Source organism: Podarcis pityusensis (assembly GCF_964106645.2).
Source record: "Podarcis pityusensis genome assembly, chromosome: 12".
In the NCBI taxonomy this organism is placed as follows: Eukaryota; Metazoa; Chordata; class Lepidosauria; order Squamata; family Lacertidae; genus Podarcis; species Podarcis pityusensis.
This window is the reverse complement of record NC_138037.1, coordinates 31,085,707-31,106,730: the sequence shown is the minus strand read 5'-3', so window position 1 is coordinate 31,106,730 and position 21,024 is coordinate 31,085,707. Positions and strand designations below refer to the sequence as shown.

At 41.2% G+C, this 21,024-nt stretch overlaps 1 protein-coding gene and 1 long non-coding RNA gene across 5 annotated transcripts in view; one reads left to right on the top strand and one right to left on the bottom strand.

The window, feature by feature from the left end:
• Positions 1 to 9,669: 9,669 nt before the first annotated feature.
• Positions 9,670 to 10,934, bottom strand: LOC308459632. The gene is made up of 2 exons (XR_013978244.1): positions 10,807 to 10,934; positions 9,670 to 9,918 (listed from the first exon to the last, which is right to left on the bottom strand). It is a non-coding gene; the product is annotated as an uncharacterized lncRNA (long non-coding RNA).
• A 99-nt stretch (positions 10,935 to 11,033) lies between these two features.
• Positions 11,034 to 21,024, top strand: part of THSD7A (thrombospondin type 1 domain containing 7A) — a 221,815-nt gene continuing 211,824 nt past the window's right edge. For all 4 annotated transcript variants that reach the window (XM_080974550.1, XM_080974552.1, XM_080974549.1 and 1 more), the window contains exons 1-2: positions 11,034 to 11,211; positions 15,183 to 15,735. In XM_080974550.1, the coding sequence (XP_080830676.1) occupies positions 15,576 to 15,735 (160 nt within the window). In that variant the 5' untranslated portion in view covers positions 11,034 to 11,211; positions 15,183 to 15,575. The remainder of the gene's footprint in view (positions 11,212 to 15,182; positions 15,736 to 21,024) is intronic.

Genomic DNA, 21,024 nt, shown 5'->3' with positions numbered 1-21,024 from the left:
TATGGATTGTTAATCACCAAAGCCAGAGATTATAATGTATTGCAAATATTTACTGGAGAAGAGTTTCCTTTTGTGCAGCTGTGACTGGATAATCTGATCAAGATTTGAAAGGCAATTTCTTGAGCAGAGCTTTGCTGCATCAAAATAAGATTAAAAAAAAATAACAGCAAGAATTTGAATAATATTTTCTTCAGCATTTATTTAATATATCCCCTTATCTTGAATCTTGCCAGAATATGGATCTCATCTTTTTGGCAGCTTCTTCTGCATTCCAGAAACCTAAAAGCATTTATTTTGAAGGGATGAGGTACAGTATTATCTGTCTCTGTATGAATGTTCATTGAGGGATTCCCATGGGGCAACATTAGTGTGACAATTTTTAAATGAAGTGAATGAAACCCTCACCTCGAGGTTTCATATTGTAGTTGACAATATTGTCTTTTATTAATGTACAGAACATGCTTTTAAAATACACATATAATTTGATTTGGGATGTATTAACATAAATGCAGCTATTTACATATGCAGCTATCTCCACAACCCTTCTTGTTCTGCTTGTAGTCTTCAGAAAGAAAATAGATTTTATTAGTCTTTTTTCTAAAAAAATGTAATAAAAAAAACTTGGTGTCAATAAAATTCGAGGAATCTATAATCTGTTTTTAAATCACAGAGGGAATTCTTTTTTTGTGGGGGGGGAGGGAATTGTTATGCTTGGCAACTTGGAAATATAAGCATCTATTCTCAAGGGAAGGCTCATAAAAAAATGAGATGAAAGCTAGAGACTCAGCAGAAGTATTTACTGTGGCAAGGTGATAATTAAAATCTGTCTATGTAGAAAAGGAATCTTCACATAATCTCATGGGACCAATGCATTATAAGTAAAGGAGCAGATCCAGTTGTTATAAGATGTGTACACTATGTTAGGTCTTAGATCTGAAGACATGCAGATATTTAGAATGGATCACTATGGGCCATCAACCCCCTTTTGTCATGTTAACAACTCTGTCCCAGGCAAGGCACTGGCTTGGAAAGAAAGCTTAGCCTCCATTTTTCCACTGGCCTGCAATCTTCACTTCAATACTCCAAAGAATCAAAATCCTACCATTTACTAAGTTTTAGAGTTTCTTTTTTTGGGGGGGGGTGCCCCCCCCACTGCCCCAGTCTGTAACACCATATATGTATGAAAGGGTTGTACAAGGGCAGGCATAGGGAAACTCGGCCCTCCAGATGTTTTGGGACTACAACTCCCATCATCCCTAGCCAACAGGACCAGTGGTCAGGGATGATGGGAGTTGTAGTCCCAAGACATCTAGAGGGCTGAGTTGGCCTATGCCTGTACAAGGGAGTGTAGTGAGTGTGGCTTCAAACGCTTCTTGGTGCACGCACCAGTAGCATGTAGCTGCTAGAGGGTTGGCGAAGGGTTAATGTGGCCCCTGGTCCGAAAAAGATTAGACTTTTTTGGTACTGTCTACATTGGCTGGTAATTGCCCTCCAGGATTTCAGGCAGAAGGTCTTTCCCATGCGTACCTGGAACTGCTGGGAGTTGAACCCAGAGCCTTCTGTGTGCAACGTACATGCTCGGCCACTAAGCTATGGCCTTCCCCTCTCTGGATGAAGGGCATGCTAAATATGCAATGAATAAAAACAAAAACAAAAATTAAAGCATGATGACAAATGGCCTGATTTACAAGTCTCTTTACAAGGCCCTGAACCTGCAAAAGGGAACCAGGCAGAGTTGGCTTCCTGAACCTATTTAGTTATTGTTGCTCAGGTGCAGTTTGCTCATTTTTGGATATAGTTAGCCATATCCGAAGTGAGTGAGGATAGAGTTGACTGAGGATAGAGCTGTCGCTGAGTTTTTCCTTTCACCATTGTTACAGTGGTACCTCTGGTTACAAACTTAGTTCATTCTGGAAGTCTGTTCTTAACCTGAGGTACCACTTTAGCTAATTGGGCCTCCCGCTGCCGCCGCCGCGCAATTTCTGTTCTCATCCCGAGGTAAAGTTCTTAACCCGAGGTACTACTTCTGGGTTAGCGGAGTCTGTAACCCAAAGTGTTTGTAACCTGAGGTACCACTGTATTTGCAACTGCAGAAAAGAACCGGACAGGAGTTATATGACACAAAGTCCTCTATTAAACGTGTCTATTCGAACTCCACACTGTGTCCTTCCTGTGCTGTTTGCTGAGTCACTTCCTGGTACCTGATCCCTCAGCCTGTGCTTTCCTTTGTGTCACTCTGGGGTTCTGACTCTGGGGTCTGCTGCCCTAATTCTGCTGCTTAGTTTAATATACATAGATACACTTATGACATTTCACAGGCAGTTTCTTTCAAAGAAAGCAGGCATGTTTCTCATCTACTGATCCACTGAAGGTGGTCATGTATTAGTTTACCAGTTACAAGTGCCATAAAGTTAGTTTGCCTTTTTAGTAGTCAGCCACAGTTCTTTTAAAAATTTCTTTATAGGTTTTTTTATATTAAAATATTCAATTAATGGTTTTACATGAAACAGAGCAAGAGAAGAGGTATGAAGTTTGCAAGTGAACAATAGTTTTGGATCAAACCTGGTGAGTGTGAAAACGAACAATGGAGGCATGTTTTCATTAGATTAGAAATATTATTCCTTAGAACTCAAGGTGCAAATTATGCTGCGCCATAATGTTTCTTTCAAGCACACAAGATAAAATTTGCATATCTAAATTGGATCAGCCTGAATGGGTTTCCCTGCTGTCTCATCCTCTCAGCTGCAGTCAGGCTGAAAAGGCCTGCAGGTGGATCCAAATAGTGATTTCAAGTCCATTTTCAAGAGTCTTACTCCAATAAATAATTATACTAGCTTTGTATTGATTTCTTGGTGTGAACGTCAGCAAAAAATAAATAAAAAATCCCCATATGTCACATCCAAAACTAATTTGAATGATAATTGGAAATTTAAATAGTTTTCACTGATTTTGTTCTTGGGGAAACTATTTCAACTAATACATGCTTTGTTTTTAATATATTTTTAATATATTTAAAAGTGTTTTGCTGTTCGTAATGTGGTTGCAAAGTATTTGAACCCAAGTAAAAATGTATTTATGCATTCTCAGGCCATTCCCCTCCAGCAGTAAAATAGAAGTATGTCAAATGTGGTTTAGTGCTTAGACTAGGATAACAGAGATCTCGGTTTAAGAGTAGATCACAGAATTTTCGATGTGAACTTATCTGAAGCGTTTGGAGGTTTAAATGGCCCCCACTTAGCAAAGTGTTCTAGATGTTATTCTGAAACATATAAGGCTTTAAATAGTGATGGGATATCAGAACCATATTATCTTGGTTTAGCCACTTTCATTGGTGCACACTAGTGTAGCTTAAGTGCCTGTCCTACTTAAATATTCCAAATGCACCAGGAACTACATGTTGCAAAACCCACATGAGGGGAAGACAGAAAATATAACTGTCCATGGTGCTGATACTGGAATGCTCACAAATACTAGACCTTTCTATTTCTCCAGGGTAGTAATTTTCAAATATTGTAACCTACTGTATAAGACTGCCTAGCCCAAATAAAAAAGTTTGTGTTATCATAGTTGAAGCAAACCAAAGACACACAGGGCAAGGCACCAAGAGTTGAAGGGCTCTGTGAAGTGTGTGTATGTGTGTGATAAAAAGTATGAGATTTTGCAGAACCACATTGCACAGAACATACTCAGTGATAAGAATGAGACTTCCTGAATGCTTGCATTCCAGCCTGAGAAACTGTTGTCTGGGAGTAGGAACAAATCATTACAGTGATATTTTGGGAGATTATAATATTTAGGCCTACCTTGAAAATCAGCTTGAGTGTACGTACTTGTACTGACAGAAAATTGTTGTTTCAAAGTCTGGTTCAAAAGCTCCAAGACATGCAGAGGACTCCAGCATTCACAGAAAGCTTCAAATAGTAGGGATCGACTGGGTGGGTCCAGGGAGTGGTTAATGCCTTCCTACAGAAGGTGACGCCCACCAACACTTAAAGAAGTGCTGGTACTTCCCATCCTAAAAAGGCCCTTGCTGGATTGTGAGGTATTAGGGATCCAATTTAGCCCACAAAGTCATTCCCCCCCCCAAATAAACCACACATGCCTGCCAGTCAGCTGACATTATTCCGATGAGTGGGTGACATCAGCTGATGAGCAAGGGTGTTGACTGCACCCATTTGTGTGTTGACTGCACCCACCAGTTCCCAGAAGGGAACTTGGCACATGGACAAAAGGAGCAGGATTTAACCCTTTCCGATGAGTAGAGAATTTAACCCTCCTCAGTGCTTCTTCTCTGGTTGTTATCACACCACCAGCACCACATGTCAACTTTTATAAGTAAACAGGATTTCCCACCTCTGTTGACTGGTTGTGATGTCAGATGATTGACAGGTAGGTGGTCCTTCCAACCTGTAGAAATTGGGTAGGAGGCTGTCGGGGGAGATAAACATCTAACCTGCTTGGCCAAAACGGTTCTCCACCCTTGTTATATTGTGATGTAAGAGCGGAAAGATAAGAGGGCATGTCTAGGGATGAAGGAAGGATCCATTTTAAATGTATTTATATGCAGGATTTGGCAGTTTTGAACTGATTGAGCCTTGCTCACATCAGACTATCTATTACATCGAGCACCTGCTTCTGTCTTAGCTGCTCATGCATTGTTTGTTCATTTTTAAAAAGACCGACTTAATTATATGCAAAGTTACATGCAAAGATGCATGTAATATACATGTAATACATATAAAAGAGTCAAGCCCCATGTGGTGCTATATTTCTGTAGCATAATTTTGTATGCATTTAAATGCATTGTTGTATGTATCTGCTTATGTGCTGACTGGTTTAGGAAACCTTGAATGTGCATGGATATAATGTGCACACAATATTATATGTACAATAACGCATATAATATGTGAGAATTGCTCATTTTTTAGCAGAGCCATTAAAAAAACACTTCTCATGGAGATAAAAGTGTAGAGCAAGAATGGGGAGGGGAACCACATATGCAGAAGCTTGACATAGAGATTTTTAGAAGTTCCCATATCTAGGCATGTCCATAGAAAGCCTTGCTTCTTAGATGGTTTACTGCTAAGATTTATTCAGTCAACTGTTTGGTGTCCTGATCCTAGCAACAGCCAGGTAAATATCTGTAAAAACAAAACAAAAAACTATTTATAAAAAAGCCTATCTGAATTTCCTTAATATTATAACAGGTAAGATATGCCTTTCCCGACACAAAATGTTTTCTTCTTTATCTGCCTGAGAGCATTTCACACTCAGAACATGGGTCATCAGGGAAATCGGAACATAAAAACTTAATTGAAGTGAAAATGGCTGTTTTCCTGGAAATCATTGCTGCTTTTTGAAAGTTGTATACTTTTATATGTGGAAAAGCAATGTGCATATGTATGAATAGAAAAATCATTTGTTGCACTATTCCAGTGCCAGTTATTCTTAGCATGCACTGACTCTGTAAAATTGGAAAAAGCACAACATGAATAGCTGCATGTTTCAAGAATTAAAATACAATCAACTGCGCGGGGGCGGGGGGCGGGAATGAACTATGTTCAACGAACACAGCCCTATATTTGACCATTGTTAAGGCAAAAAAAACCCCTAAAAGGAGTGTTACAAATATACTGGTTTGTGAGGCGGGAATCACTGAACCCTTCATATTTATGTTAATTCATGAATTATACAGTTAAGATGATTAAGCATTTGCATTCAGCTTCTCTTCTTTAAAAAATAATTTAGGAATAAATGGCTAGCAATTGTTCTCAAGTAATTAATGGGGTTGTATTCAACAAAGTCATCTTGTCAGCACAGTTAGCTTCTGCCTGTACAACAGGACTACCTCTCCTTCTCCTCTGCGCCCCACAACCCCCAAATCTGCTCTGGAGAGTTGGAGGAAAACAGATTGAGGACAAAAGTATGCAGAGAGAGAGAGGATAAATTTCTGGAGATTTGGTCCCATTTTTCACATAATGGTGAGAAGGGGAGGCCACCTGAATCTCAGAGGTCATTTTGAAGGGTTGTGTTGAGCTAATGAGATGGAGGGGAGCTTCATTTCTGTCTTATCCTAGTTGCACTTGATGACACAAACCGTTGTGAATGTTTATTGTTATACTCTTGAAAATTTACAACAAATCCAATATTACAATATGTAAATGTATCCACATACAGTGGTACCTCGGGTTACATACGCTTCAGATTACAGACTCCGCTAACCCAGAAATAGTACCTCGGGTTAAGAACTTTGCTTCAGGATGAGAACAGAAATCGTGCTCCGGCGGCGTGGCAGCAGCAGGAGGCCCCATTAGCTAAAGTGGTGCTTCAGGTTAAGAACAGTTTCAGGTTAAGAACGGACCTCCAGAACGAATTAAGTACTTAGCCCAAGCTACCACTGTATATGTTTAGAGACATTCTCCATTTGCTTTATTGATAGCCTTTTTTGAACATGATTCTCAACCCATACTAGAACCATCTCTCAGGGAGTCTAACTGGTCTACCTGTCTCTTTCCCTCACTCTCCAACCTGGTATCCCTGAGATGTTTTGGGCTACATCTGCCTCATCCAGCTGTTTTTGCTTCTCTTTAGCATTGCTGTCTATTTTTTTTCATCTTATGCCCAGGTGTAATCCATTCTCTTTAGCTGACTAACCCATTATGGGAAACTTTGAGCTTTCTAAGAAGGAATCATCCCTAGTGTTCAAAATAATGGAAGTGCTTGTGTCTGAAGTAGAATATGTGGAAAGGCTGAAGAGGAGAATGTTGGGTGTAGTATAGGAAACCTGTATGTTTGGATTTCCACATTATCCTATCGCATAAACAGAGTGCAGCAGAAACACGCACATCTTATTTCTCACCCCCCCTTCCAATATTTATCAGGAAGAGTTGGAGAAAGGGCAGGGGTGGTCCTTCCTATCTGAGTTCCAGAATGAAGTTAGCATTTACCTTGATGGATATGTATCCTTTGATATAAATATGAAGTTTTCTCTAGTATTTTATGCTTTACATTCATACATCAGTGCTGATGACAAATTGTCAACTTGCCCTTTCATATTTATGTCGCTTTCCTTTGCCATTCATTTTCGCAGCTAGATAGTGATGATAGGTTTGTGACCGGCGAATTCTGCGGCTGGTGCTACTCAGCAAATTCAAGCATTACTTGAGCAGCGCAGCGATCATAATGAACATTCATCACCCTTTTACTCGTATCATCTCTGTGTAATGGAGAAAGCTACCTTGCTTCACTGAGTGGCACCACAAAGAATAAATTTACGCTCTCCAGAAAATGTTCAGAAGCAACGGTGACATGTTATGACCAAGGTTATCTTCTGTATCTCAAGGGATGAACTCCCCAAATTGCCAGGGCTCCCACTACCAATTCATTAGAAAGCTTCTCTGACTATGTGCCAGCAAGAGAAGCATAATAGTGCTATATTTAAACCAGTAATGATGTCTGCTGTCATTACAGGGATCTGCAGTAGTACTAATTTGCATCCCTTTTGCCTTCTTAAGGTTCATTTGATCTATCATGGGACAGTATAACGTCCCTGTGCTCTGCTAAGGACGCAAACAATGAGCATTGTTTGGTGGAAAGGCAGGATGCAAACTCAGCAAACAAATGATCAGTATATAATAGTGGCAGTGGGTTGGATCCAGATCCAGTTGGTTCCACTTTGTTTCCATTGATTCTTTTGTCCCATTGTGTTCAATGGTGCATAGGTTCGGAAACATAGACTGCAATTTTGCATTCACTTACTTGGGAGTAAGCCATGTTGAAATCTGAGTAGACATGCATAAGATTGCACTGTTAGTCTGGATGCAATCCAATACAGTATAAAAGAAAGTCCTATAATTAGATCATGGATTCCTATCTTCTTTTTAGCCCAAAGACTGCATCCCCTTGTGGTTAACCTTCTGCAGGGCACACACATGCCACTGGTGGGTGTGGCCAGAGGGAAAAGTGGATGCAGCAATGAATGTAAATTTTATCTTTGTACAATAGCGTGTTTTCTATACCCCCCCCGCCATACCCTTCATCCAGGCAAGCAAGAAGGCATCAGAGTTCAGGGACTCCATATTTCTCAGTAATAAACCAGATACTACCTGCTAGCAAGCATCATAGAGTCCAGAACCATATTTGAACCAAAGCAAAGAGGACAACATGACCTCCTTTACAGTGGTACCTCAGAAGTCGGAACGGAATCCATTCCGGAAGTCCGTTTGACTTCCAAAACGTTTGGAAACCAAGGTGCATCTTCCGATTGGCTGCAGGAAGCTCCTGCAGCCAATTGGAAGCCACGGCAGACATTCGGGTTCCAAAGAACGTTTGCAAACCGGAACACTCACTTCTGGGTTTGCGGTGTTCGGGAGCCAAAACGTTTGACTTGCAAGGCATTCGGGATGCAAGGTACAACTGTATAATGTACCTGTTAGAATTTGCAGTTTTCCAGAACTGCCACCTTATGGGAGAACCAAGGTGTCCAGTTTGTGTGGACCACACATGAATAGTTAATTTTTCGTATGAATACTTTATTATCTTTGGCTTGGGCTGATCTCTGCTCAAGGGAATCTGAAGACTGGAAGAAGAAGAAAAATCTACCATCTACTTTTAATTTATTAATGTTGCCAGAGCTCTTGTTATGAATATTCTAACAATGCACGGCAAATTTATCTTCTTTAGTAAACAATGGGTGGGAAATTAGAACAAAATGCTTCACCTCCTCAAACAATAATCTTCACTTGATACATAAAGTAATGAGGAGCCCATTGAAGGATATGGACTAAACATGGTGAAGAATGACACCTAGAGGTCACATGCACTGCACCTCTTGAAAGACTGGCTTTTGTTATTTTCAGTTTACATCTCTTATTTTGGGAATTTACTGGAGAATTACTATGTTCTGAAAACTCACAATAACAATGAAGTGTTTTCAGGCTTAAAATACATTAGCAAAGTAGTAGTGTTATTAAAAATTAACCCCTACTTTTTACTTTTCTGCATAATTTGATAACATCTATACAAGCTATGTGGCATTAATAGACTAGAATTACTTGGAAATGCATAATGCCTGAAATACGAAGAAAGCCATGCTCAGTATTTTCACTGGGTGTTCAATTAAGGCTGCCATCCTGGATATACTTCGAAGTAATGGACTCAGTGGGACTTACATTTGAGTAAACATGTTTAGGATAAACATGAATAAATGTGATTCTTGTTAAGTGCATCACAATCTGATCCTATGCCGTATTCACCTGGAACTAAGGGCTCTTCCCAAATTCCGCTTGCTCCATCTCACAAAAGCATGGATCCAAGCAGTTTTCCATTTCTATGATGCTTTTGAGGCATGGGTCTGAGCGATTTTTGCCTTTGTGCCACTGCACCCTCCCCCCAAAAACTGCTCTTTAGAGCTAAATCAGAGCAGACATCTATCTGAATAAAACCCAATTGGTGTTTGCTCCGATTTGGCAGTAAACAGCAAGTTTTCCTGGGGGCAAGCGGGAATGTGGATGAGCCTCTCTAGCCCCACTGAGTTCAACAGGACTTATTCCAAATAAACACATAGGGTGGTCACCTGAACCATTCAGTGAGAGGGAAATTCCTAGAATGTCTCTGGGCACATAGGAGGAAGGCTGGTGGAAGTGAGGCGGTGGTGGAGCTCTGTTCCACTCTCTCTTAAGAAGTGCATCCCCTTTATTTCCAGTCTTCAGCAACTTGAAGTGAGAGCTCTTGCTTGCTTCATTTTGAGCTTGCCTTTTAAAATTCTGCCAGCATAACTGGAAAGAGCCACCTTGTAGAGTGCGTAGGTGCAAGCAGTCAAATTCTTTGCAACATGCTTGCAGTGGTGGTGGTGGTGTGGAGGAGAACATGGAGAGGCCATGGTCATATTGGGTGGGTTGAGATGGGGGAGCAGAGTGCCTAGAGCAACATGGAAAGGAAGAGAAGAAAATGAGGTGGAGGCAGCTGGGGGGAGAGAAAGTAGAGCAGCCAAGGTGGGGGGCAGTGGTCACAGTGGTGTGTGCCTTCCCCCACCCTACCCCAAGGGCACATTGCCAACTGCCCCCTCAGTGCCGGCAGCAGTACTGAGTTGGGATGACATATCAACATTTGGCTACAGCCGCATGGTGACACCCGTAAGGGTAAATTAGATCAGTTAAGAGCAGGGTCCATGAATGACCACATAGTAGATGTGAGGACATCAGAACACAATGTAGCCAATCAGATATGGCTGTGTCATGATGTCACTGGAGCCATATGAAACAAGTTGAGTGTGTAAGAGAGGGATCGGTGGGGACAATGTAAAGGAAGTGGTGAATATTTGTTTGCTGAAATATGGTTGAAATGGTTGTATTTGTTTAGAACAGCAAAAAATGTTACTGAAATACAGGAACCATTTAAGCTTGGTCTTAGTAGCAACCATATTTTATTTATATATTTATTATTACGTTTCTGCCCTGGCTTTCCTCCCAAGGCACTCAGGGTGGCATATGTGGTTCTCCTTCATCCCATTTCATCTTTACAGTTACGCTGCAAGGTAGGGCAAGGAAATGGTGACTAGCCCAAGGGTCACCCAATAACCTTCATGACTGAGTCAGGGCTTGAACCCTGGTAGTAGTCTGATACTCTAGCCACTACACCACACTGTCTTCTTGTTTGTCTGTAACCAGCACTGTTGCTTTGGAGCTTTAAGTTGTGTGTTAACTGGATACTTAAATCTTGGCTGTTTTAAGCATAGGACATATGATACCTAGGCATGCAGTGCATCTTAAAACACCTGGAATGAGGATTTACAAATCGCCAGAATACCATAGGAGCATCCAAAATGGTGGCAGCAATCGTGGTTTCCGGCAACATCTCGAATGTGTCTAAAATATACCTTACTTCAAAGGCAGTTGGCTGTTCAACCACAAGGAATTGTTGTTATGAAACAAAGCAAATTATGGAGTTGAGCTGCTGCTCATTGGACAGTGAGGTTAAAAACACAGTATGATGTCACAATGGGATGCTGGGGCAGGCCAGCACAAGGTTGCATTCATAGTCACTCCTAGTATGAAAGAGAACAGGTCATGATTTACTTTCAAAAATAGGAGTTGTCCTAGCCTGTAATCTTTTCATTTTGTGGACGGTTTCTAAAGAAAGAATTTGGCTCGTCAGTCAAACTGGAAGCAACAATGAGACATGGATTTGTACCTATATGACTGAAGAATGATTGTAAGCATTTTATTTTTAATGATGTAAAAACTGGACATGCATTTTTGCAGTCCTGCATTCTGATCTTGAGCAGTGGGTTTGTGTGGCTACCAGTTTGAATGCTGCCATGTTCAAATTTCATGGCAATTCATTCAACAACACGATCAGTTCCTTAAGTGAAGGCATCTAATATATATGAAAATGTTAGCTTATGCTGCACCATAGGTTTATAGGTTTGGACTAGCTTCAGCTCATGTAAACTTCCATAAGGTATGGTTGTCAAAGCCTGACTTGTGTGCAACTTTGTTTTATTTGGGATTTTTAAAATGTAAATTTGTTGAAAGCACATTAGATTCAGGAATGGATACAATAATTTTTGTGATTGGATTAGTCTCAGAAGGCAGGTCCCCAATAGCTCTTCAGTCTCCTTGAACTTGCAAAAACCAGTGGATGCTTGGATCCTTTAAAAACACAGTCAGTTCCTTTGGGTCTTATCAGCCTGCATAAGACTTGAGCCGTCTGTGGAGACAACATCCCTCTATAGTTGCAATAGGAAGAAAAACTCCAGCTACTGAGAGTGGATCATCCTTTGGGGAAGGGCCATATCTCCATGGCAGAACATTGCCTTTGCATGCATGAAGTCCAAGATTCAGTCCCTGGTATCTCTAGGTAGGAATGTGCCCAGCAATAAGATGCATTCCCTGCTCGTCCAGCCTCTGCCTCATTGGAAATGGTATTCTTCCCTTTTGCAAAGCTGTGTGAAAAATGGCTGAGAAGGGAGGTATATTTCACAGAAACAAAACGTTCATGCAATGTGCACCTCCCATTTCAGCTCAGAACTAATGTAGACAGATTCTGTTGTGCTATGGGCTATTATGTTGTCCCTATGGGCTACATTTCTTTATTAGGAAGGATCTTTGGGATGCATCTTCTGTTCTAGATATGCATTTTGACCAATAGCACCTCTGTTATGAAAATTGACTTGGTGAGAAGAATGGTTTGTGACATTAGCAGCTACATAACCAGCGGCTGTATTTAAGTGTTGGGTGTCTAATTACTTCTGTTGTTTCAGTGAATGTCATGGGCATTGTGTGGCCTTTGTAAAGGGATTTTTTTCCAGCCTCTTCCCCTGCATCAGATCTGTCTGGCTAGCCAAGCAGCTATGTTGGTGTCATCTTTCAAGTTTGGGAAGTATGCGTTCCATGTGTTCCATGTGCAAATCCAGATATATATTAAAAGATTAATCAAAGATGAGGATGGGTAAATAAGGTGCTCTGGAAAGAACTCTTAGCTATTGTTGTTGTCCATAATCCTTGTCATGGTTTCTCCTTTTCATTTTTTGAAAAATACAGAATAGCTTTCTCCAACCTGGTGCCCTCCAGATGTTTTTGGATGATAGCTCCCACCATCCCTGATCATTGACCGTATTTACTGAGTTTGATGAGAGTTGTAGTCCAAAATATCTGCAAGGCACCAGGTTGGGGGAAGTTTGAATGATAGAGCTGTGCATATGAATTCAATTTTTATAATACAGACAGATTTCCCCCCTCTGAAATGACTAAATAGGCTGTGATCTAAACAGCCAATTAGACACATTCAGGAACGTGTGGCCCTACCCAGATGTTGCTAGATTACAACTCCCACCCTCTTTGATCATTGAGCTTCCTGTCTGGGGCTGATGGGAGTTGGAGTCCAGTAACATTTCAAAGGCCATAGATTCTCCACCCTGATATGGAAGTTTTTCTGAAGATGACTCAGCTTTTGCAATTGACTTGTTGTACGAATGGCTACTTTTTAAAGTAAGAGATGCAGAACCCACTAGGAGATGCAGAGCCCATGGCCTGGAAATGCTTTGGATTAATGCCATGAAAAGTATGTTACTAACAGAGGTGTCAATCCGTGCATTGCTTCAAATAACCAAATTTTATTTTAATTCTGCCTCGTCACCCCTCATCTCATGCAACTTGTGAACCCTAGTAACTTGTTCCTACTTCAGCGTTCCCTACTGAGATACATTTTTCCTCTTACATTCAAAAGCTCTGATTCAAAGTAGAGAAAAGCACAATTCATAGCTGCCACAAGCCTCAGCTTCACGTATTCGTGAGTTCATGTATTCACGTATTTATCAAAGAAACTGGGCAGCAGCCGAATTTGATTTGTGAAGTCAAATGGCAGTTTTTACTTAAGAGAAAATGCTTTCAAAGGAAAAGACACCCCTTTTAAAACTTTGCAGGTTTTATTAATTCAGGTACAAATGTTGATATGCAGGCACACATAAATGCACCCACAGAGGTTTTGCAACCAGTTACTGGATTATAAATGCTTTGTTGATGATGGTGGGTGCTTAGCTTCTTGGCTGTGAAATGAACACGAGACATATAAGTGAGACTACCAAGTGCGTCCCATTTTTGACTATATACCTTACCTGGTGCTGTGAGCCCTAGCCCTCCGTCAGAAATGGATGCTATAAATTTGTTAGGCTCACAGCTTTCTATGTATCCCTTATCAACCCATAATCTCCTGATTGTTGCTGCTTTTTCAACAGCTGAGGAACGGTAATCCACACTTGCTTATCTCTCTTAATCACAGCCTCACACAGCGCCAGGGCTTCCTGAGCCTTTAATTCCCTCTTAGAGGCGAAACAGAGTGGAAAGTAAACAAAGACAAATTTGCAACCTTCAACATTGCTAATTTGCTCTGATGTCAGAATATTTAAATGGATGAGGACCTGGGAATTATTTGATCAAGGCTGCTTTTCAAACCCAGTGCCTGTGGAAGAGGCTGAGCATGGGAAGGATTCTGGCAAATGACAGAGTTCCCCAGAGAGGCTTGGTTAAGGCTTTCTCTTTCAACTGCAGTAGCGTCATCATTTAAAACTCCCTGGTTGCTCTGCTGCTCTTCTCAGAACACTACTTCTAGGCCTTTGCATTTCTGGATGTATGCAGGAACATAAGACAGCATTGTCTTTTGTTCTAGCTCATTGGGGTGGATTTAAAACAATGCTCTCTCGGTACCCGATCAAGTCAAACACAGAAGTAGACCTACTGAAATCAATGCATTTATGTTAGTCATCATGGTTCACTTAAGTGCATAGGCCTACTCTGAGTATGACTTTACAGCAAGCAAAGTGTTAAGACACTTTTTGTCCTATTCCGCCCCCCCCCCGCCCCCCGCATGGTACAGCCTACTAACACATTCATGCTTAAAAACACACTTTGAGATAATTGCAACTCAGAATTACTTTTCATAAAAAGAAATTACTGTCATAAAAACATTTTGATAAACGAAAATTTCAGAATGGCTGCTTTTCTTAGATGCACAGTTAAAGGATTAATGAAAGTCATTCTGATTTTTAATGAGATGCTTTATTCCTTTAATGCCTTCCTTGCACCCAGATATCAGTGGAATGGGTATGTAACTTGAGACAGAAAAACACCACCGGACAGTATAATATTGCAGCTGTATGACCCTTCTTACATGAATATTAAGGGACAATTTAATCAGTTGCATGTCTAAGTATCCCCACCAGTCTTTACCGTGTATTCAGTTTGTGCATCAGCATCCTGATTGTCGATAAATATGCTTAATTCACCACATTTGCTGTTCTCAAAGTCATGATTCTCTTCAACAACATCATCCATCCTGTCAGCTCTTCTACTAAGTGGGAATTGCATGCTGGCAACTTGCTTTAAAGGAGCAGGAAAATAATTGGTGCTGAACACTTGCTACCTGCTTGTCTCAAACATGCTCCGGAATGGTTTTTTGTTTAATGATAATATTTTTATTGGATAGTCTTGAATATAGATATTCTTCCAATAGACGTGCAAAAAGAAACAACAGTATCTTGCAGTTGGTTGCATGCATGTGATTACAGCATTCGGTTATTTGCTATTTGTGTTCCTTCCCCCTCTTGCCTTCTCCCTCCCTCCCTTGATCTTCTCTCCCCTCCCCTCCACTGTTTCACTCTCTTTCTCTCTCCCCTCTCCCTCCAGCTGGTGTAAATGACTGCTGCTGCCTCCCAGACCAAGATAACCTGCTCAGTCAGCTGGAGCCCCCTGTGGACAGCTGTCTCTCTCTCAGCTGATGGAAACTGCTACTACCCACTGAATGGGGAAGAGTGAAGTAACATCCACAGTACCAGCAGCAGCCGCTGCCATCGTAGCAGCAGCCGCCGAAACAGCAGCAGCAGCAGCAAGCAAGAGCTCTATTGTTCCTTGGTGTTAAACAGTCCCCCCCCCTTTTCAACTGGCATGCAGAATAGCTGGAAAGCCATTTCCCTTCTGCCCTCCCTGTGAAGACATTCTGAAAGGGGGGGAAGAAATTACTCACGCAAGGGTTACCCATTGTGCGGCAGATTTTGACACTGAAGCAGGCTTCTGGAAGGCATGGGGCTGAGAGAGAAGAGCGCAGCTTTAATCGGTGGTCCAGGGGCTTCATCTCTTTCAAGCAAGTGCATTGGAGTTCTCGTGCTTCTCCTGTTTGGAATCTGGGGAGCTAAGGCGCAAAGTGAATTTGAAACTTCATCCGTGTATTTGTGGAAGACTGGTAAGTGGAGGAGAGGGATATATTGCTGCATTGCCTTTGGCTGAATGTTGCACCGGTGGTTATCGATGCTCTTGTCAAATGTGTTCTCCCCCCCCCCCACTCCCACCCTGGATTGTTTTATTTGGAGAGTATCAGTTTGCACACATTTAATGACAGATGGCAGTCCAGGCTGTACCATGGTGATTTAACCTCACTGTTGTTTTCTAATCGCTCTGTGCCCTGTGCTAACAGAGTGTACGTTAAGTGATTAGGAAGGGAGAGCAAAAAACGATAACAATAATAGTAACGGCGGTTCCTCATAGTGCCCCAAGAATGTTAAAAAAAAATAATGCACAAAGAAAAGGTGAGAGAACCTGCATGCCTTTCTGTCTACCCTATTGTGAAATGCGTTTAGATTCATCACACGGGAGGAGCAGGATTGTTAAATCCAGGTTTGTTGTATGTCATAAAGGGCACGTGAACGCTAATGATGGATTAGGTGAAATAACCCGTGGCTTGCCAGATCTCATCACCAAAGAGCCCGTGGCAAATAGGCTACATAGGTTCAACATCACCATAGAAAGATGAATTTCCTTGAGTGTGGCACTAAGGAATAATGTGTCTGATTTCAAAGACTCTGCAGTCATGACTGTGTCTCTTTATCAACTTTCCAACAGAAATAAATGTTTTTATAGGTGAATCTGCTGCATTGATCTCTAGCCCTTTAGTGGTAGGTTACTGACATTGCTGTGTTTCTTAAAACAGTCCTATAACCTACTTCTTGCTTCAAAGACACTCCCAAGCTTTCTGAGAGCAGATCTTAAAATTTAAAACACCTTCTGACTCGCAGTCAGCTCTCTAGTAATGTGAGGAACTACTAGTAGTGTGAGGAATACATCATCAGGTATTGTTATTTCAGAAGATTTAGCAACCCAAAAGTCTTATTGTGGTTGGAATCCTAGTCCTCCTTACCTGGGAGTAAGCTCCATTGAACTCAATGGGACTTACTTCTGAGTAGACCATGTATATAGGCTTATGCAGTTAGGGAGGGGGTGAGGGACAGTTTCAGGGATTGGGTCTTTTTGCTGGTTGAACACTCTTGGCTGTTTTCCAAAGAGACAGATCAATTTACAATTACACCGATATCCTGCATTTTTAAAGACTGCATCTATCCACCAGCTCAAGGATGAGATTAAAGGGGAATTCAATTCAACTAGAAGGCAGGCTTTTCCCATAATACTAGAAGGAGACATTTGAAAGGGGAGGAAAGCCCTCCACCTCCACTTCTTTGCCCTGATTCTAAAAGATCAATGACAATGACAACGGTACAAACCTAATGGTAACCCTGTGCTATTTCCTTTAATTGAACTGTTGGGAAATTTAGGAGACTGTGTGTCACCCAATTAAAGCTATGGGTCAGTGTAATATTATTATTTTTTAAGCCATAGCCCTAGGCATGCAGCTCTGTGGTTACTTGCTTAATAAACGTGTGTGTTTTAACAGAGTAGTGATTCTTTGCCAAAACTAATTCAGAAGCATTCTATAGAAAATGCAGCCGATAAAATGCAGCAGTCTATAGAAAATAACTGATCCACCCTACAATTTACTGCATAACTCCTTTAATTTAATGGCTGGTACTTAATGCTAAAGATCTATGCCTATATATAGAATGAAGGCAATAATTATATTTTAAATCTCAGTGCTGAGACTTTGTAGGTGCAGAGGGCAGCCCAATGCAATTTGTATTCTGTATATGTATCAATATTATAATGCTGCCTCATTTACACAGCAGGGAATAATTTTGGGCTAGAAAAGGATTAGCATTCAGAACATGGCTATAAATTATGTTTGTTCTGTGCCACTTTTTGATTTACATGTCATATACGCTTGTCTCCCCACCCCCACCCCCCACCCCAAATAGTAGTCCTCCATATACCTTCTCTTTTACACTTTTTCTGGTTTCTAAATAACTCAGTCTGTATTATCTTCTGCATTGAACTGTTGGGGCAGGTGGAAAGGAAGCTCCGAAGTTGACATCTAGAGCTTGTTTTCTGGAGGAAAATAAATTCTGCCCTGGCTGATAGCTATCCATAACCCGTGCTGAACTGTGTGCTCACACTTTACTCATTTGCCCCTTTCAGCTAATTTTGTAACAAGGACATATAATGCTTTTATGCAATTTCCAGACGTGTTCCGTGACTCCTCCAGTTGCATGACCTCCAGGCGATAATCCTTGCTGAGAAACTATCCTTTGTGGTGCAGGTGCTTTTCAACATTTGAGAGCCACGTGTGCTTCAGAACTCAGCAACCATCCTTTAGCCAGTCAGCCAAGCACACTTCTATAAAATATATCAGTGTGACCAGGCAGGGATGGCCATACTTGGTTGTGGGCCATTGTGCGAAATATGTTCTGGACCCCTCTTCTCCTGATTCACTTTGATCACAGATCAGCATCCAATGGCATGCCATCTGATCAGAGATAAAGCATAATTATACAGAGAAGAAGTGTAGGGCAGCTCCGGTGGTGAAATGGGTCGGTGCGTCTGGCTGCTAACCAGAAGTTTGGTGGTTTGAGCCCATGCAGGGATGGCTGTGGGCAGGAGGAGGTTGGATTAGAAGAGGCTTAGGGTGCCTTCCAACTCTGTGGCTCTAGGAAGCACATATCTTCACAAAAATCACAATGCATTTATAGATGATAGATGCATCTTTATATGTAATATTAATGGACAGCTGGCACAGAGTGTTCCTGCCAGAAGCAAAAAAACAAAAACTAAAGGGAGTTATTGTAGAACTGCTGCACATGAGAAAATTATCATGGAGATTTCTGAGGTTGGTCGGTCCTTGTGCATCACACACCCTCCACAGAATATGGCTGACATTGCTAGCAGACTTCCAAAACATTGTACAAATTTTGCCCAAAATACAATCCTCTGCAAAAAGTATCAGTGAGGGACATAGGAAAGGAGTTAAAACACTCTGTATTCTTACTAAAAGATGTCAACTTGAGGTCGAGGGAAGTCACAATGGTGAAATTTTTATTTTATTTTAATTTTATGTTCTTATAAAGAATGATTTGTTGATTGTATGTACACTTTCATTTTTGAATAAATGTAATAATAATAAAAAAATACTCTGTATGCTTGATAATGTTGTATATTCTGGGAGATGTAAGATGGCTATTCATGTTCCTCATTGGGTGAAGGACATCTTCTGGTGTAGGGCAAAGGTCAGATGCCTTGGTTGACTCCCCCCCCCCCCAATATATTGGTCTTCTGTATTAATACCCCCATGGGATATATTGTTCCCTTCTATACCCAAAAGTTGCTAGAGCAATAATTCAACTGCCACGAATGTCTACATTAATATTTGGGTGTTTTTAAAAAGTCATTATACCAACGTGGAAAATATATAAAATTACAGTTTATGCAAGCTAGTATATAATATAGAATGCTTTGTTATAAAGAGCAGGAAAGAAGCATTAAATACATGTTGTTATGCAGCCATAGCAAATTTACCCATACTTTTACATGTCAAGAGTCACTGCTCTATGTGTCTGGGCCACTTTTACTTTCTAATAAAAATGTTAATCTTTGTAGTATTGAGAAGGGGTGCACTGGAGGAGGGAAAAACATTTTGAGTGCCCTAAACAAAGGCCATGACTCAGCAACTCAAAAGAATGTAGAAGAAATCTTCTACACACTGGGAGTTTCACTGATTTAATCTACCAGCAAGGGAATGGTTCGTGTGGCCAAAAAGGAATGCTGAAATAGGCATGGAAGTTTTTGCTTTGATTTGTATCCAAATCCAAATGTGCATTTCATGAATTAATAGCCAGTGAAAGCTGGTGAAGTTGTTGAGGAACTGATAGCTCACCTTGTGGGATAAGAGACTTTCAAACTGTTACTTTTTGGAGTCAGTGGTGGAGAAAGGGCCTGGTTCAGTGCTGTAAAAACTTGAAGTTGATGGCTCACTAGCATCCTTTGGGACAGACTGCTGATCTAATATACGGTGGCTAGCCAGGTGGAACTAAGCTTCCTTAGTTCAGACATCCTAAGCCTGCTTTTGAGTAAACCACAAACCCATCTTTGAAGCTCAGGTTCCTCGCAGAGTTGGTCCAGTGCTAGCTTTCAAGGTGGTTGTCACTGCCTTTTGTTTCCTCTCCAGTTTTGAAGTGGGGGGCTCTGAGAGGAAACTGGGACTCCACTAGACCTTCTGTGCTGCTATACGGGGCATCCTGGGAAAAGTGAATAGCGGGGAGGCTCAAGGTGGGGAGGCCTCTATTCAGGTGGCTTTAACTCACAATGCACCCAAACATAAAGAAGTTTAATTTGGGCTTAAACCACAATGAGACCAAATTAAGTTATTTGAGGTTGAGCCCATTGAGGTTTGGGGAGTGAGGAAAGCTTGCAGTGCATACAATCTTATAGTTTAAAGAAAAGGCAAGTCAAAGAGGACATGATAGAAGTTTATAGAATTAAGCATGGCATGGAGAAAGCGGATAGATAAAAGTTTTTCTCTCCCTCTTTCATAGCACTAGAACTCATGGGCATCTAACAACAGTGATTATTGGAAGATTCGGGACATAGAAAACAAATTCAGTGTATAAACTATGGCAGTCGCTCCCGTGGGAGGCAATGATGGTCACCCACTTAAATGGCTTTAAAAGAGGCCTAGACAAATTCATGGAGGATAATGCTATCATTGGCTATTAGCCATGATGGTTGGAGGCAGTGATGCTTCTGAATATCACTTGCTGGAAACTGCAGGAGGCTGAGAGGGCTCTTGTGTTTGGGCCCTGTTTGCGGGTTTCCCACAGGCATCTGGTTGAGCAGGATTAGATGGGCCATTGGCCTGATCCAGCAGGCTCTTCTTATGTTCTCATGATTTCAGAGCCTTTTATATTTTGCCCCTTCTATGTGGGAGGTTGGCAGGATATGTGTGTTTAGACCCTTCAGATATTGCAAAGATATAGCAGAGTTGGGTATTTCCTTCTCCACTTGCAAATGGAATCTTCAGGTCGGGTTAAATGGTGTTCTGAGGTCATCCGTAATCCTAGAAGTAGGCTATCGGCATCGATTCACCCAGTATTGGATTTACCTGAAAAATCTGTTTGGAGCCAGTGACCGAATACAATTAGGGAGATCTTGAGAACAAACGTTAAAAGATTGCAGACATAAACTCACATAATTTCTTCAAGCTCTGAGGGGTGTTCTGGACTATATGTATGATTCTGGGTGCAATAAGCAAGGAACCAGATGCCAGGAGTCTGAATTCCAAAATTGAATTGCAATAAAATTTGTAGAAACAAGT